General features: G+C 38.2%; 1 protein-coding gene across 6 annotated transcripts in view; it reads right to left on the bottom strand.

Moving 5' to 3' along the window:
• Nucleotides 1-17,643, bottom strand: part of ANO3 (anoctamin 3) — a 372,280-nt gene that overhangs the window by 75,388 nt on the left and 279,249 nt on the right. For 5 of the 6 annotated variants that reach the window (XM_025459798.3, XM_025459799.3, XM_025459797.3 and 2 more), the window contains 5 exons: nucleotides 13,686-13,817; nucleotides 12,375-12,481; nucleotides 9,919-9,974; nucleotides 8,051-8,172; nucleotides 3,436-3,570 (listed from right to left, as the gene is read on the bottom strand). In XM_025459798.3, the coding sequence (XP_025315583.3) occupies nucleotides 3,436-3,570; nucleotides 8,051-8,172; nucleotides 9,919-9,974; nucleotides 12,375-12,481; nucleotides 13,686-13,817 (552 nt within the window). The remainder of the gene's footprint in view (nucleotides 1-3,435; nucleotides 3,571-8,050; nucleotides 8,173-9,918; nucleotides 9,975-12,374; nucleotides 12,482-13,685; nucleotides 13,818-17,643) is intronic. The other variant, XM_025459800.3, reaches the window with a different exon arrangement.

Here is a 17,643-nt window from a genome sequence, read left to right as displayed (position 1 = left end):
TAGCAAATCTATTCCTTTCATTGCCTTTTGTTCATTTTGGGCCCTGTAGGGGTAAATCAGGGAGTCTATACCACATGGTAAAACTTTGAGAATATGTTCTCCATAGGACCAACTTGAACAGTAGCTACTCCTCTAAGAATCATTTTATGTCTTTATCAATTCATTTTAAAAGAGTAGTTTCCCCAGATTTCTTCCATTCCTTTTTCCCTCCCTTCCTCTTTGAAAGAAATCATAAAGGGAGAAAAGATATGAGAGAGTCTTAACTATGGGAAAGAAACCAAGGGTTGCTGAAGAGGAGGCTGGGTGGGGGGATGGGGTAACTGGGTGAAGGAAGGCACGTGATGTGATGAGTGCTGGGTGTTACATGCAACTGATGAATTACAAACTCAACATCTGAAACTAATGATGTACCATATGTTAACTATTTGAATTTACATTAAGAGAATAAGTAAGTAAAAATAAAATAAATAAAAAAATAAGAGTGGTTTTCTAAAACCTTGAGGACTCTACCAAAAACACTGTTAGAACTAATAAATATCGCAGAATAAAGTTGTAGAATACAAAAGCAATATATAAATATCAGTTGCATTTCTACATACTAACAATAAACTACCCAAAAGAGAAATTAAGAACAGTCCCATTGATGATTGCACCCCAAAGAATAAAATAATTAGGGCTAAATTTAACTAAGGAGGTATAAGACCTACACAGTGAAAACTAACACACCAATGAAAGACATTGGAAAAGACACAAATAAATGGGAAGATATTCTGTGCTCATGGCTTAGGAGAATTAATGTTGTTGAAATGTCCATACTACCAAAGGATATCTACAGATTCAATGCAATCTCTATCAAAATTTTAATGGTATTTTCACAGAAATATAAAAAGCAATCCTAAAATTTGTATGGAGCACAATAAATCCCAAATAGCTAAAGCAATCTTGAGGAAGAACAAAATGGGAGGCACGACACCTCCTGGTTTCAAGTAATATTATAAAGCAATAGTAATCAAAATAGTATTGTATCAGCATAAAAATAGACCCATTGGTCAATGGAACAGAACCCAGAACCCAGAAATAAACTTATGTGTATGTGGTCAATTTTTGACAAAGGGGGCAAAATATACTATGGAAAAAGGATAGTTTCTTCAATAAATGGTATTGGGAAAATTGGAGATCCACATGCAAAAGAATGAAACTGAACCCCTATCTTATCTCATATGTAAAAATTAACTCAGAATGGATTAAAGACTTAAATTTAAAACCTGAAACCATAAAACTCATGGAAGAAAACACAAGGGGTAAACTCTTTGAAATTGGTCTTCGCAATGATTTTTAGTGTTTGACACCAAAAGCAAAAATAAACAAATGGGATGGACTACATCAAACTAAAAAGCTTCTACATAGCAAAGGAAACCACCAACAAAATGAAAAGACAACCTACAGAATGGGAGAAAGTATTTACAAAACATTTATCTGATAAGGGGTTAATATCCAAAATATACAAAGAACTCCTACAATTCAATAGTAGAAAAACAAGCAATATGATTTGAAAAGTGGGCAGGAGAAACTGAATAGATATTTTTTCAAAGAAGATCTACAAATCAACAGGTACATGAAAAAGTGATCAACATCATTAATCATCAGGGTAATGCAAATCAAAGCCACGGTGAGAGCTCACCTCCTCTCATCAAAGCCCCACGGATGGGAATGTAAATCCGTGCACCCACTATGGGGAAGAACATGGAGGTTCCTCAAAATATTAACAATGGAGTGACCATATGATCCTGCAGCCCCACCTCTAAGTATAGAGCCAGAGGAAATGAAAACAGGATCTTGAAGAGATAGCTGCATTCCCGAGTCCACTGCAGCATTACTTCCAAGAGCCAAGATATGTAAACAACTTAAGTGCCCACCGATGGATGAACGGACAGAGATGTGGGATACATATAGATAGAGACGTATATCTTTAGCCACGAGAACGAAGGAAACCCTGCCATTTTTGACAACATGGATGGACCTTAACGGTATTACACTAAGTGACATCAGCCAGAGGAAGAAAAAAAATATATATATCGAATGGTATTACTTTAAAGTGAATCTTTCAAAAAGCCAAACTCATAGGAATGGAGAACATAAAAGCAGGGAAAAAAAAATCCTTTTCAAGACACTATAATTTTAATTCACAACCTGTTTTCTTAGTCTCAGAGGTTACTGACTCAACAGCATGCAGAGAAATGCCCAGCTAGGGATGGATGTTCCCACTGGGCACAAGTTTGTTCAGGAGAAGCTGCCTTCCAGAGCGGTAGTGAGTCTGCAAAACTCTGAAATAGACCTATGACTAGATGAAATGTCTTTAGAACAGTAGGTATTTCTTTGTTTTCAAACTAACTATCATTTGGCCTTCATGGAGAACAGGGGCAAATCAAGGAAGTCGGTGATGGAACTGGATTGAACTCTGGGGCAGTGGAATATTTTGTTTTTAGGCAAATTATTATATGTCCACATATGCATATTACATAATGTGTGTATATATATCCATATATATATGCATCCATATATAGATATATGGATATATAGATATTTGAATTATGTCATTCACACCTAAACTTGATGATATCCTTGCACACATTAAACAGAACATTTGTCATGAGGATTCTTTAATGCCCGGCTGAGTCTTGTTTCTGCTGAATAATAACGTATTTTTTCCTCCACCCAGATCTTGAGTCATTTCAACTTTAAGAGTAGAATCATCATTCTGACAAACACCTGATTTTTGTCAAACCTTATTTCACTACTGTCTTGATACCTTAAGTCGATACTAAAATAATTATAAATATTTGTTCTTACAGAGAATAAGAAGAAAACAGAAAGTGATTTTTATGTTCTCAGGAGAGAAGATTGCTTAGAGCAGGATTTATGTGCTACAATTATTTTGTTCAGACATCTCTAACCACGTAAGGTTCCCTCATCTGCAAAAAATGATTACTCATCTCCAAGGGTGGTTGTGAAGTTCCTATCAAATGAAAACAAAAACGGTTATCAGGAAGCTCTCTGTAGGTTGTAAGTCGTTTAAAGGACTGTAGCTATTATAATTATTTGAACCACAATAGGGAGAGGGCAATCTAGACTACCAAATACTATGGCAATGTAAATTATATAAAACTACCACGCATCGTTGAATTATTATGTGGGATATATCGGAAAGAGAAACTCTGCAGACGGACAGTCTTAGAACTGAGCCAACAGAATTTGCACGTACAGAGGTGGAAATGACCCTTTATAACAGTGCTCGTTGTCTCTTCTCCTCAAAATTCCCAGCCAATAAACTATAGAACCTTGACCTGTTATTTTTTAATAAGTCAGCATTATCATAAAGCTTTTGTCAGTCCGCATAAAGGCCAACATGTTTTGATAAGTCTGTTAACAGCTCACCTTACTTGACTTCCATTCATCGTGAATATTCCATAGAAAAAGACACATAAGCCGACAAGTGCTGCAGGAATCAGCATTCCCGTGTACCATCCCAGCCAGGCAAAGTAGAGCCCGATCTTCTCACCAAAGTACAGCCTGCACGAGAAGGCGAAGCTTTAGCTTAAGGCAACACCAGCAGCACTACAACCGTTGACGTCGCACCCAACCACGATTTCAGACGCCGTACCCGGGCAGTTCCATCTGGGGTATCTTACTATTCCCACTTGGTAATGAACCCAATAACGGTGATGCTGTTTATCTTTAAACATCGCCATTACAGGGGCGATTTTATAAAATGTGATCTTTCCATGTCAAACTTAACAAGGCTCATGAAACTCTTTATAGGCCAGTTCTTTCCTTTCTCCATCCAACCCCCTAGTAAATTTCTCTTGGTCTTCCACACACAGAGCGGTGCTGAAACATGTTGCTTTTGTGGAAATTAGAAAAAAGTCTTCCCTGTAGGTGAACGCTGAGAGTAGATTAGATTTCAGTCTCCGTCTGCCCCCCCCTCCATCCCCCCACCAGGCTCCCTTATGCTGGACACAGTCTTTGCACACCTTCCTCGACAAAGTTAACTCTGCGCTTCCTGGAGACCGGATTCTTTCTTTGGCTAATGCTGTTCCCTTATTTTGGAATATTGTGTTTCACCCCCTTTTCTTTTTTTTTTTTTTTTTAAGATTTTATTTATTTATTCATGAAAGACACAGAGAGAGGCAGAGACACAGGCAGAGGGAGAAGCAGTCTCCATGCAGGGAGCCCGATGAGGGACTCGATCCCAGGACCCCAGGGTCACGCCCTGGGCTGAAGGCAGGTGCTAAACTGCTGAGCCACCCAGGGATTTCCATTCATCCCCTTTTCTTACCTGGCTTGTTTGCATCCTTCCCTTATATCACTTCTACAGGAAGCCTTCTCTGACTTCCACTGCAACCCTGGCCTAGATGCATCGATCTTGCTCCCCTACTGCCCTCGCCCACATTTCAGGGTCCCGAACTTGTAACAATTTATGACAATTAATCTGCCACTCTTCTATTCCTCTCTCTCCCCAAAAGACTGCAAGTGCCTGGAAGGGGACCTGTGTCTTCTTCACTAACACTCATCACAGGGAGTAACGAATGAAGCTAAGGAAATGATGAGATCGGGCGCGTTCAGGGTGGTATGGCCGTAGACAAGCTAAGGAAATGAATGTATTTTATTACCTTTGAGCTGATAAGAGTAGTTTATGCGGAAATGGAGGATGAGTAAGAATTCTAATGACTATTCAGTTGCTACTTCTTCATCACGTCTACTGACAGCATCAACTGCCACACAGTTTATAAAATTCTGGTAAGGAATAATAATTTCTTGAATTCTCTAGGACTGTTTGGTCCCCATGTTGGAAAAATGGTTACTTAACACAGTTTTGTCCCAGGGATTGTTTTAAAAATTGATGTTTTACAGTTCACTTAGGAATACTGCACCGTGCAGTGATTCTTACCAGGAAGAAAATTCTCTTGGTATTTTTTTTTTTCTCTTTCTGAAAATCATTCTTAAAAAAAAAAAAAAAAAATCATTCTTTCACTAAGTCACTCTCCATATCGAGTCAATGAAAGTTGTGCACACTCTCTACCAGGTATAAACAGAGTCATCTTCCAGTTATCTAAGTTATTTATTTATTTTTTTTCATTGATTTCTCCTAGGAGACACAGAGCGGTAGACCAGTCACTGCCCATACGATGATAATACTGTCCTAGTTGAGACAAAAGCTTATCGTATTCACAGGTATTGCAATAAAGCCGATTGTTTCTTTAAACAAGTGTTCCTCTGTTTAGCATATATTACTAACATAATGGAATGTCTTCATAACAATGACTACAGAGGACTGTGCAGACAACCCCCTTTAAACAGGCAGCACTAAACTGAGATTTTAAATTACACATTGTTGAAGGTTAAGAGGAACCACAGTATTACTTGACAGTAGTTTAATCACCCAAGTTACAAGAGACTTCAGTTCTGGCTCAGAAGGGAAGGGAGAAGCACAGAAGCTGATGAAAACCCCCTTGACCTGGAGCATCGGTTTTCACAATTTTCTAGGATCTCCAGAGGAGTCTCAAAAAACATGCTGAGGCAAGGAGAAATAGGACTGCTGCTGACGTCACTCTTTACCTCACTGCACCTCGAGCTGTTCTCTTTTTATCTGTTTTATATTTCAGTAACAAGCAGGTTCCTAGAGTAGGAACTCGTTGAAGGGCCATCTATGTTTACTCTTCTCAGGCCTCCACCTTGGCTAGGCCCTTGATCCCCTCCCTGTCTTCTTAGCCACTTGAATACAAAATACATGGTTCTCATAAGTAAAATTTCCCCACTATGTCAATAGCCAAACAACTGGTAGCCAAATAACCCTACTGATTAAAAATAAAGGTTGCTTGCTGAAATTACCTGAGGCAGCAATAAGCAACGTGTCCAATAGATATGAGAATTATCGACACTGAAATGCTTGCCTGAAAATACCAACTTCATTTCAGTTCCTAACAATAAATACGGTTCTGTGAACTAGCACATCTCACTGTGTTCACATATCATAGTTCTCTCTTCTTTCTCTCTCTTAAAAAAAAAAAAAAATCCCTCAAATTAATGGGGTGCCTGGATGGCTCAGCTAGTTAAGTACCTAACTCTTGATTTCAGCTCAGGTCATGATTTCAGGGTTGTGAGGTCAAGCCCCACTGTGGGCTCCATGCTGGGGACGTAGAGGCTGCTTGAGATTCTCACTCTCCTCCCTCTGCCCCTCCCCACTGCTCAGTCTCTCTCTCTCTCAAAAAAAAAAAAAAAACCTAAAAATAAAACTGAAAACCAACAATTCTTTCACCTGCATATATAAGAATCTGATAATTTGTTGTGGTTGATGGAATTAGAATCAAAGCATCTAGATTTCAGTTAGGCCCAAGGACTTAATGTCAGAAACAAAAGCGGTTTGGTGCTGATTATTAGGATTTGTGCATCGGGATCATGTTCCACCTTTTTCCTGCCTGCTACGCGCCCCAGGAGGCTCACTTTCATGGACTGTATCACGTGTGCTCCTCCCTTCCTCTGGTTTCCTGAGGGCTCTCTGGCCAAATGAAGGCACCAGCAGGAGATGGCAGAGCGGGACTAAAGAGGTATCAGCGTCTCGGTTATCCTGACTTTCCCCTTCTTGGAGCAAGCATGGTCTGGCCGTAGCTGCTTTCCCCACGCCAGGCACCCCCACTTCTGTTTTCCACAGGTTCCACCAACGGCTCTCTCCCCTCGTTCCTCCAGGCTGAGGTTTGACAAGAGCAGCCAACTTTTGCTCTTGTCTGGAAGCGTCACCATCTTCATGCACATGCTCCCTTGATACTATGTACACTTCTGTATCTAGTTCTTTTATTGCATTTTCTTCAGATACCCCTTTTACTCTATCAGTTTCCTGCTGGGACAACAGCTGATACAGTTATGAGGTTATTCTTGATATTTATATTTCATAAACAGCTCCAAATATCAACATATATAAATTTATGAGTGCTCTTTTTTCATTCATTCTAAGAACATTTGTTGCTAGCTAGAAACTCAATTAAAACCTTTTTAATATATATTTCCTGATATTTAAAAAAAACAAATTATTCTCCATCAAAATGAAATAAATCATGAATGTAACAGTATCTGGAGACTAATTCAACTTGAGAGCAGTTACTCAGTAGAAATATGCTTCCTGGAATAGAATAGATACTTCTAAATTATTGGTTGAAAGAAAAATGCATGCATCGATGCCATGTTGGTCATGTTCTTCTTTGCCTCTCAGATCCATTTTCTGCCTTTCCCTATTTTTTTTTTTTTTCTTTCACAGGGAAGTAAGTAGATTACACAGGTTCCATGTTCCATTGCTCTTGGGTAAGTTGGGTCAGGAGGTATTGGCAGACTCACAGGTGGAAGGAAGGGAAAGAGCCAAGATCCTTCCTGCTCTGTTGGCCATCCTCAGGGAGAAGGGGTCATGCCTTCTCCAACACATTCACTTCTTTGCAGACAGTCTCCGTCATGGACGGCATAGCTCCCGCCCAATGGCCCCGCTAGTGGGCTCTGAAATATGCTTCATCTCATTTTCCTTCTAACCCCAGGGTGGTTAGCAATCTTCTTCTTTTTTTAAAAGATTTTATTTATTTATTCATGAGAGGCACACACACACACACACAGAGGCTGAGACACAGGCAGAGCGAGAAGCAGGCCCCATGCAGGGAGCCCGATGCAGGACTCAATCCCGTGTCTCCAGAATCAGGCCCCGGGCTGAAGGCGGCGCTAAACCGCTGAGCCACCCGTGCTGCCCGGTTAGCAATCTTCTGCTGTTGTTAATCTCTGCTTGCCTCTCCATTCCTGTCTGGTTTCTCAGCTTTTCCATTCCCTTTATAACCAAAAAGTGTCTTAAACTAAATTAAGTGTCTTTTATTGAAAAGACCTACAGTGGCTTCTTTTTCCCCTGACTGCATCCTGACTGATACAGATGATCTGGTGGGCAGGTGAAATAATTCTAAATCTAGGAAAATGACAACAGCACAGAATGATCTACCTTCCATTATCGATCCACCCACCTTACCTGATTAAATCCAGGGGCTGATGCTTATACCACATTCCCCAGCGTGCCCAGCGCTCATATAACAGATGTCTGTTGTTTTGAGGTCCATGTGTTTTGATGGGCTGGCTACTCTTGTAGGCTCCCTGAAACACACAACGTAAGATAAATTGATATATATTCCCTTAGCAAATTTGAACTACATAAGAATTGCTTTTACTATTTTTTTTTCCTTAGAGAACAATTTAACAGCTTACTGAAAGCTTCAGAAATTGTAAACTTAGGCTCATCATTGGAATGATGTGGTAAATGTTTTTATATAACACTTTTTCATTGAAAATGTTCTGATAATTCCTTAAAAGTCTTTTCTTAAAGTCCTTTTTTTTTTAAATCAGTGAGATTGGGATGCCCGGGTGGCTCAGCGGTTTAGCGTCTGCCTTCGGCCCAGGGCGTGATCCTGGAGTCCCGGGATCGAGTCCTACATCGGGCTCCCTGCATGGAGCCTGCTTCTCCCTCTGCCTGTGTCTCTGCCTCTCTTTCTGTCTCTGTCTCTTGTGAATAAATAAATATTTTTTAATAAATAAAATATTTAAAAATAAATAAACCAGTGAGATCCCCTTCACTTAAAGTAGAATTTAGATTCTACCTTTTGTAACCTAAGGTTTTTTAATAAACACTATGTCTTCGCTATCACTGATAGAAATAGTTGTAATCCTTAATTCAGAAATTAAGAGTATTATTCTACTTTAAGAAATGACTCAGTCCCAGAAAATATTTATTTTATTTATAGAAGCTCAAGAAGAAAGTAAATGTTCAATCAAAAAGTATCAGAGGTCTAAGTCACAAGTGCTAGTCAGGTTTTTAAATCCTAGAATCCTTACACCTTACTTTAGACAAGATATTCTTCACACTTTCCACCCCTTACTATTATTCCTATTCCTACTGTAAGTAAGGACCACAATGAATTGATGCATTGGGGTCTGGCTTCCTGGGCTCAAATCTGTGCCTTTGATACCTCACTTTTCTGTGCCCTCAAGGATGTAGCTATAAAACAGAGCTATTCTTATTGTCTACCTCAAAGGATTGTTCTAAGGATTAAATGAGATAATCCATATAAAACCCTTAGCTCAGTGTCAAATAGGAAGTGCTCAATGCATTTTATCCTTTATGAGTTTTACTAGACTGTGAATTCCCCAGGTATAGGAAACCTGTGAGTCCTCAGCCTTTATAAATAGAAGCGATAGGTTCTGAGATTGCAGACCTCAGACCGCCTTAAACCCCATTCTTATTTTAAAATACAAAATTGCCTTAAAAAGAATACTGTGTGTGTGAGTGTGTGTGTGTGTGTGTTGAGAGAGGATGTTCAAAACTGATTCAAATGTCATTCATGACTCTGTAGGCAGAGCTCATCACAGCTTGGAGCAGGTATTTTTACCTAAAATGGGTAGCCAGGTAATAGCCTGGCAGGGAATCAAGTAAATAATGGGGTGTAGGTTTTGGTTGTGGGTTGGTCTTAGACTTTCAGGTATCCCAAAGTCATAGGCACAAACCAGTCTCTATCCTGTTTGGGAGTGGTGTGGGCCTGAAGCTGAGTCAAGCATGGAACTCTGGTGTTGGAGCAGAGGGTGGCAGTGGTCATAGTGGCTGAGCCATGTCCCTGAGTTCCCTCCAGGGCTGGGACTCCCCATAAGGGAAAAATTGCACAAGGGTTCTGGAGCACTGGAGCCAGTGTGCATGCAGCCAGAGATCATAATGGGGTCTCAGAAAGGCCCAAGGCCACCCACTGATGGAGTCATCCTAAGAGAGGATAGCCAGACTTAAAAGAAATTTAAAAAGATCAGTGATGAGCATGAGAAACTTTTTTTTTTTAATGGAAACTATTTCAAAATTACCTCATGTGGGGGAAAAGCTGCGATATATGAGCCATTGTTTATAAGTTTACAGATACCTGGGAAGAGAAACAAAGAACAGTTCCTGGGTCAGTTCAAATGAAGACTTCCCTCTGTAGCAACATATATATACCTGGGACAACAGATTCATCTAAAACCTTAAAATAACCCAGATACCATCCATAGCCACACCACCCCTGAGGGCGGTGGGTGATGAGCGAGATTGATAATAAAGAGTCTGTTTGTGTCCTTACAACACTAATCAATGGAGATTTGCAGGGAGGTTTGCAAGGTGCCAACATATGGCACTTTGCCATATCTTGGAATATGAGGCATTTTAATATTTGGGTTCACATGAACCTGGAACAAAAATATTTTTTCTACCTTGAAACAGTGACATTTGGTAAAAAAAAAAAAAAAAAAAAAAAGCAGAGGAATTCTATGCCCATAAAAATGTCTCAAAAAGATACTAGTTTTAAGGAGTCTTTAATTAAAACGGAGCCAAGGAGACATAAATAGCAATATGTGACACGTCTTAAAATCTCCTCCAGCTCAGAGTGTAGTGAAATGGACATTCTCATAATGTCCTGATAAGATTAGATATTGGGAAGCTTTTAGAGAATAATTTTTGTTACAGCATTATTTACATTAGTGAAGACTGAGAAATAATTGTATGCCCCAATTTGGGGAATCATTTAATTACTATGGTGCCATCAATTATATTAGGTACTTGGTAAATAACTGCAATTTGATGAATGTCTATAATAGAATTTTGTACAGCTACTTAAAATGTTTACAGACATACCAAAGGGCTTGAGAAAATACTCATAAATACTTCTTAAAAAGGACAGAAAATTGTAAAAATTAAATGATTTTAATAATGTGCTTTACATCATATTCAACATATATATACACATATTATTATTAGAATCATGCAGGCTTACTATATATAGGCTTACTATATATATATGTATATATATATATATTCAGTATTAATTTGTGAGAGTGACAACTGAGTTTTGGGGTTTTTAATTTTATTTTTATACTCTTCTGTGTTTACTGTATGTTCCACAAAAGGCATAATATCTGTATAATCATTTGAAATGTCATATTTTTATTTTTAAATACTATGTAAGCACATAACAGTATCACTTGGACACATTTTTAATTTATTTTATTTTATTTTTTTATTTATTTTTTTTTTTACATTTTTAATTTATATTCTGGATTTCTCTATTTTTATTATTTATTGGAAAATTAAGTGTCAAATTTTTTGGTAAGGGTTTAGTATCCAAATTAACAATTTTGACTTCTCAGTAATAAATGAATTGTTCATCAAAGAAGAACCAAAGTCTGAACTTTCCTCTTTAAAAAATAATGGCTGGCTTGAAACATAGTTCATTTGACTTCTGTGGCACTATATTTTAATTCAATTCAGTAGAGATTGGTACAAGTTCTCAGTGGCTATTTTATTTGTAAGAACTTTAGGACATAACTAACATCTGATCTCTTCACTATCTTGTATTTTTCACCCTAATAATTAAAAAAACAGTTTGTTACCAGTCTTTTCCTGCTCTGCAGTATGTAAACTTTGCAATTTTATTTAATTTTTTTTAGATGAAATTGTCTCAATTTTCTTTTGCAGTATACATGTAGTAGCATACCACAATACATTTAAACAACACAGAAATTTAGAAAGTTAAAATTGGGTGTTATTTCACATTCTGGAGGTAATTTCTAAAAAGTTTCATATATATTCTAGATTTTTTTCTTTTTATGAATGTACGTTTAGGAAATGGGATTACATTGGACTTACAGTTTTTAATCTGTTTTTTTTTTTTTTCCTGTTCCTTTTTTCACTTGATTATGCATTGTGGTGTCTTTCAAAGTCAATAAATGGAGAACTAATCACTAATTTTTAATCTCCACAAGTAAGGGGTCTGTGTCATACACTTTTTGTGATATGCAGCATATAACAGATGTTTGGTAAATCTGAGTTAAGAGTGAATTAATAACATAATTTTAAATGGATGCATTTATGGAGAAGCAGCCTAACATATTTGCTAGTTCCTAGTGATGGATGAAATTAGATTTCATTCTAATCTTTGTTTATAAACAAAGCCCCTATGTACAAACTTCTACATTTAGTGTTATTCAAAAATCTGATTATTTCTTGGAGATAAATTTCAAGAAATAAAATTTCTATTCCAAAGTGTTAGCACTTCTCACATTTGATACATAGGGCTAAACGCCCTTGAAAAAGCCTTTGTTGTTGCTTTTGTTGTATTTAGTTTTGCTTTATTGAAAGGTTGAAAAATAGAATGTTTAGAGTTTGTGTTCAATGCATTATACCTTCATAGTTAATGCACGAAGGCAAAGCTTCAGATGTTAAAATAAATATTTCTGGATATTATTAGTAACAACAAATTCTACCTTCTATTTTTAATTAGTGTTCTTACCCACTTTTGATATTCCATTTTCATATTTGGTGTGCTGTAGCATGTGATAGACTATCCTGCTTCGAGTAGCATTGCTGAAGAACGTGTCCTTATTGTTTATTATGAAGCTGTTAAGATAAGGGGATTCGTTTTAATATTCAAAGCAGAGCACAGAGTCCAGCAAAAGTCAGAAGTTTCTAGGTAGTCATCCATCTACTTTCTCCATTAAAACGAATGTGTGAGAAGTAGAGTAAGTCAAAAGACAAACCATCGTCTTAAAAAAAAATCAATTGGCTGAGACAAAATACATTTATAAATAATACAGGTATTATCAAATATTCATTGACAAATCTTTCAGTTTATAAGGAGGCCTAGATGTCCTCATATTTCTTGTTTGGGATAAAACAGGGAGAGCATTAGATTGTCGGTTGCCTCCCATAAATTTTGTACTACCTCAAGCAAAGTAGTTCCAAATAGGACACACTAAAAATTGATGTCATTTGCCCATACCACACCTTCCAAGCTAACTCATCTTGCCCTGGGAACTTCAGCAGTGAGCAAGAGCTCCCTTCCCCTTCATGCCCTGTCCTGCCGCCATGTAGGAAGAGGCACAAAGAGGAACTGCATATGAGAGCCAATGAATAAAGAGCAAGAGGGTGATCTTGACAGCAAAGAGAGGGTCTGTTTCAGCATTTACTTTGTAATTTGCTGGGATCCTCAAAAAAATGGAAGTGTCATGGACTCACTCAACTTCTGACAGTTTATGTAGAAACTCAAGAAATGCTAGTTGAATGAATAAAGGAATAGAGAGAAATATGTTGGTATATAATTGGATAGTTAGCTATGCAACAAGTCTCTAAAAAATGTCTCATTTACCTTAGTTTAATACAATTAGACTTAAGTGGATTAAAATAATAAATACATATTAATTAAATGTAATTACGTATAATCATTTATTAATTAGGACAATCCATCATTCATCCATGTTATTTAATAGTAATCCTGTTATTATTATCATTATTGTTACTTTAACTGAGTAATTTAGCACCATTGTAATTATTTTGAAAGAATTGGGACTCTAGGCTATTAGCCCATGAGTTTACAATTCATTATTCATTTTTTTGACTGTTGCTAAATCATCTGATAAGGAATTAATAATGCTCACTGAGTACTGTTCATAAACAAAGTGCAAAAAAATTAATGAAATGATACATTCTCTGACTTATTTGGCAAACGATGGAACTGCTCCAATGTATCTTTATTCTATGAATAACTCCTAGATAATGAAAAGTACCACGTCCAGCAGTGGGAGAAAAAGGAACATGAACTTACTGGTGAATCCGGGCCCGGCTGAAGGGGCCGGTATAGCAGTCTGACTCCTGCAGGTTTGGAAAAGCCGACTTGTCAAGAACCATTGGGTTCTGGGCCATCCATTTCTTTATCCTTCTAAAATAATTTTGTACACTGGAACAAAGTCACATGAACCAGGTGAGGCTGCATTCCAGAGCAATGCCTACCTTCCATTACTGTTCGGTAAACAGAGCTCCAAAAGGACACACCCCCCCCCACACACCCATGCACAAGCATTGCTCCTGTTCCCACACCACAAAGGGAATGAATTCCAAAACAAACCGAACCCTGCGGTTGTGAAAGCTCTTCCAGTGCAACTAGGTCATCCTTATGAGAAAAGCCTTGCAGAACATGTGGAAGGATCATCATGCACACAGAGGGTGGTAGGAAAGAACCCAACGATGAGAGCAGTATGACACACTGGTCAAAGTTGGGAGTGCACACATGGCTGTATTTATACCTATAGACGTAGCTATAGATTATTCCCTGATTCCCTGAAAACTCTACAGCCCTGTGGCTCTACAAGTGGACACCAAAAGGAAATGAATGTCTACTACACACTTATTCAACAGGTCTGCGAGCCCCAGCTGCAATGGGAACACCAAGGCTCCTGGCGTCAAGCAAAACTAGGTTCAGAGGCAGCTTGGCACCACAGTGGCTGTGCAAAGTGACACATATTATTGAGCTTCTTGCCTCTGTTTCCTCACTCCCAAAACAAAACAAAAAAACAACAAAAACACACTGACTTTGTTAGAGACTTGTAAGTTGGTGTCTTATTTTTTAAAGATTATTTTTTAAAAGGCGGGGAGAGGGAGAGGAAAAGGGAGGGAGAGCACCCCACGCAGGCTCCAGGCAAGGCTCCATCTCAGGACCCCGAGGTCACGACCTGAGCGGAAATCAAGAGTCAGACGCTGAACCGACTGAGCCACCCTGGCGCCCTCGGTGTCTTATTTTAAACTTGATTATTAACAAACAGAGGCAGAGAGTCTTTGCAGTACTTTTAAGAATCTGATGGGCACATGAATCATCTGAAGATCTGGTTAAAAAGCTAATTCAGTTGGCCGAGGGCGGGGCTTGAGAGTCTGCATTTCTAACCAGCTCCTAGGGATGTCCGCGCTGCTATCCACTGGCTGCACTTTGAGTGATGGGTTTAGTACAGACACCACGCACATGACAGTAAGATACTGTTTCAGGAAATCTTATATCACGATACCTTGGTCTCAGCTTTAGATTATGGTCATAACCCAGTTCTTAAGTGTATATACCGATTGGAATATTTACTTTACAAAGAAAACCAAGTAAACGAAAGAGATTGATTCTGAAAACTTAATTCTGAGTAACTGTAATTATAATTGCATTTTTACTGAAAAAAAAAAAAAACCCTCCAAACTGCAATATTTACACACCATTCATGAGATTCCATCTTTGTCCATTTGGGCCTCTTCTGCAGTAGTAAGAATGAAAGTAGCAGAATAAGAAAGTTTCCTAGGCAAGTACAATGCATCTTCATGTCTGTTTGGTCAACTCTGTTTAAACTTTAAAAAATTTAGTGGAGCAATGTGCAGGCCGCTAATAGTGTCTCTTGGGAATTATTCCACTTGAGTCTATTATGCTAAAATTACTATGCATAACTTGAAATAATAATCAATTCCTGACGGGCAGTTTAGCATGTGGAGAGTCTGGACCTTTCCTTTGCCGGATGGGTTATTAAATAGACGCCAAGTCATTTTTGGTTTTAGAGGGACCCAAGCATTTCTTTCTAGCCTAAAATAATAAATCAGCAATATCTGAGGTGTTCATTTTGCTTCTTCTCATGATAACAAAAACCTCTGAAGAAATCACAGAGTATCTCCATATTTCAGTGATAGTGTATAGATGTTTATGAATCGCTGAATGGATGAGCTAGCCATCACTCCTGCTTTTCAAACTTGGCACAGGGAGGAAAACACTGGGGTAGGAGGTGGAGGAGGAGTCTTCCAAGACTGAATTTGCCAGTTACTGAAATCGAGGCAAACATTTTCAATCGTTGAGCTTTAGGTTCCTTATCTCTAGAAAGAGGACATGATTCTGTCTTACCTTACTAGGTGCCAGAAGGATCAAATGAAAGGATATGTTTTTGACTGCACTTAGGAAATGCTGACCTACTAGTACAAACATCCTAGAAGCGGAGGTAAATTTTAAGAACATTTAAACAGTAAAAGGGGCTTCGGATCATCACTGATTTTTTACAGAAATAAACATTTTATAATTTAGATTTTTTCATATGGACTTTCTACAGAGAAGTAGAGGATTCTGATAGTGAAATGTGGTCAGGCCTGGATTTGAATCATGGGATGCAAAGTTCTGGGTTATTACTCAATTTCCTTGGTTCTTATTCGATGTTCTCAGCTCTTAAAGGAAGGGATTATTTTGAGAACTATATACGGAATGCCTGACTCCACAGTGCTCAGCACCCAGCGAGCACTCAGTAAGGTTTACAATAATCGTAAGGAAAGAGAGTATTGCTACTCCGTCTACTACCAGTATCACCAACATGTCACCAACACAACCTAATGCATGATCCACACTCCAGCAAATCCTTGTCACCTTGGCCATCTGGTGGACTCAAGATTTCATGACATACTGTGAAGATGACTTCTAATGGAGCTTTACGCTGCTGGGGCAAAATCAAGGGAAAGCAGAGAATTCCATGGAAATTGAAAGGAAACTTGGAGAGGAGAGCCAAAAGAACGTGGTCAGGGCTCAAGCTCCACCCAAGCTGCTGTGAAATACTGCGGATGAGGCAAGAGGCCAGTAGACAGTGGTGCCAACAGTCACTGGTTCTCCCCGGTCAGCAAAACCGGTTATTCTGTGTTCTGCTGCCCTGGAGGGTCATTTTGAGGATGATTGGAAAACTGAACGTGAAAGTGCTTTGTCAACAAATGATAGACAGCAGCAGGAGTAGAACGACAGCTGCCCGGAGAAATGACCATCTTCAACAGCTGGAGAATTGCCTGTACCTTACATCACCTAATGTTTACTGGTCGAAACACCCATGCACAAATCATCTTTCCCACCTCAAGAGAGGAAAAGCACAGGGAAAATCTAAGTGCACACAAGTGACTTTCATTTCTCTCTTGCCAATTGTCTACAAATGAGGTTTTAAAATTTTATAATGATGATCATCACCACACACACACACACACACACACGGGGAGGAGGAGACAGTTAAACTTTTTTCCAAAGTTAAAATTAAAAAAAAAAAAAAAAGAAAAAAGGAAATCAAAACCAAGCATTTCCTTAATTGAAACTAAACTCAAGCAAACAACGTGACATTCTTCTCAGCTCATGATGTCATATACTTTTATAAATACCCTTCCTATTTATTTGCTACCCTTCCCGTTTGCATCCAAAAAGTCAAGGACCAAAGAAAACTATTTGTCGTAAGTAAACTGTAAAGAGGTAGGCTGTAGTAACGTTTCAGGTATTTTAGTGATTATTTGGAACATATAATTGAATTTTCATTTCATGAAAGTAAACAGAAAAAATAATAAACATCAAAGATAGTAAAACATTATGATACATAATATAGTGTTTAGTTCTCTAGTTTATTTTTAAGTTTGATCAAAATAGAAAAAATTAAAAGTGTTTTCTTTGCAATTTAATGTACACGTTTATCATGCATTCTAAACACAAGCGCACTCTAAAGCGATTACATAATATTATGTAGAAATTTCTTGCTATTTTAGTCTATAGGATCTTATCCCTCTACAAGTCTCTGGAAGAAAGATGCTTGTTTATCAGAAAACCCACTAATTCTACAGTAGCAAAATCTCACTCATTCTATGGAGCACACTGAACCTACCCCACTGACATTCTGTCGATGCCATCAAACATGATGCAGGTACATGCAGAGAAAAACAAACAGAACCCTCTGCAGTTATAAATTCATATATTATCT

This window comes from Canis lupus, chromosome 21 (genome assembly GCF_003254725.2).
Source record: "Canis lupus dingo isolate Sandy chromosome 21, ASM325472v2, whole genome shotgun sequence".
Classification (NCBI taxonomy): Eukaryota; Metazoa; Chordata; class Mammalia; order Carnivora; family Canidae; genus Canis; species Canis lupus.
The sequence above is the reverse complement of the archived record's forward strand: the minus strand, read 5'-3'. Positions and strand labels throughout refer to the sequence as shown.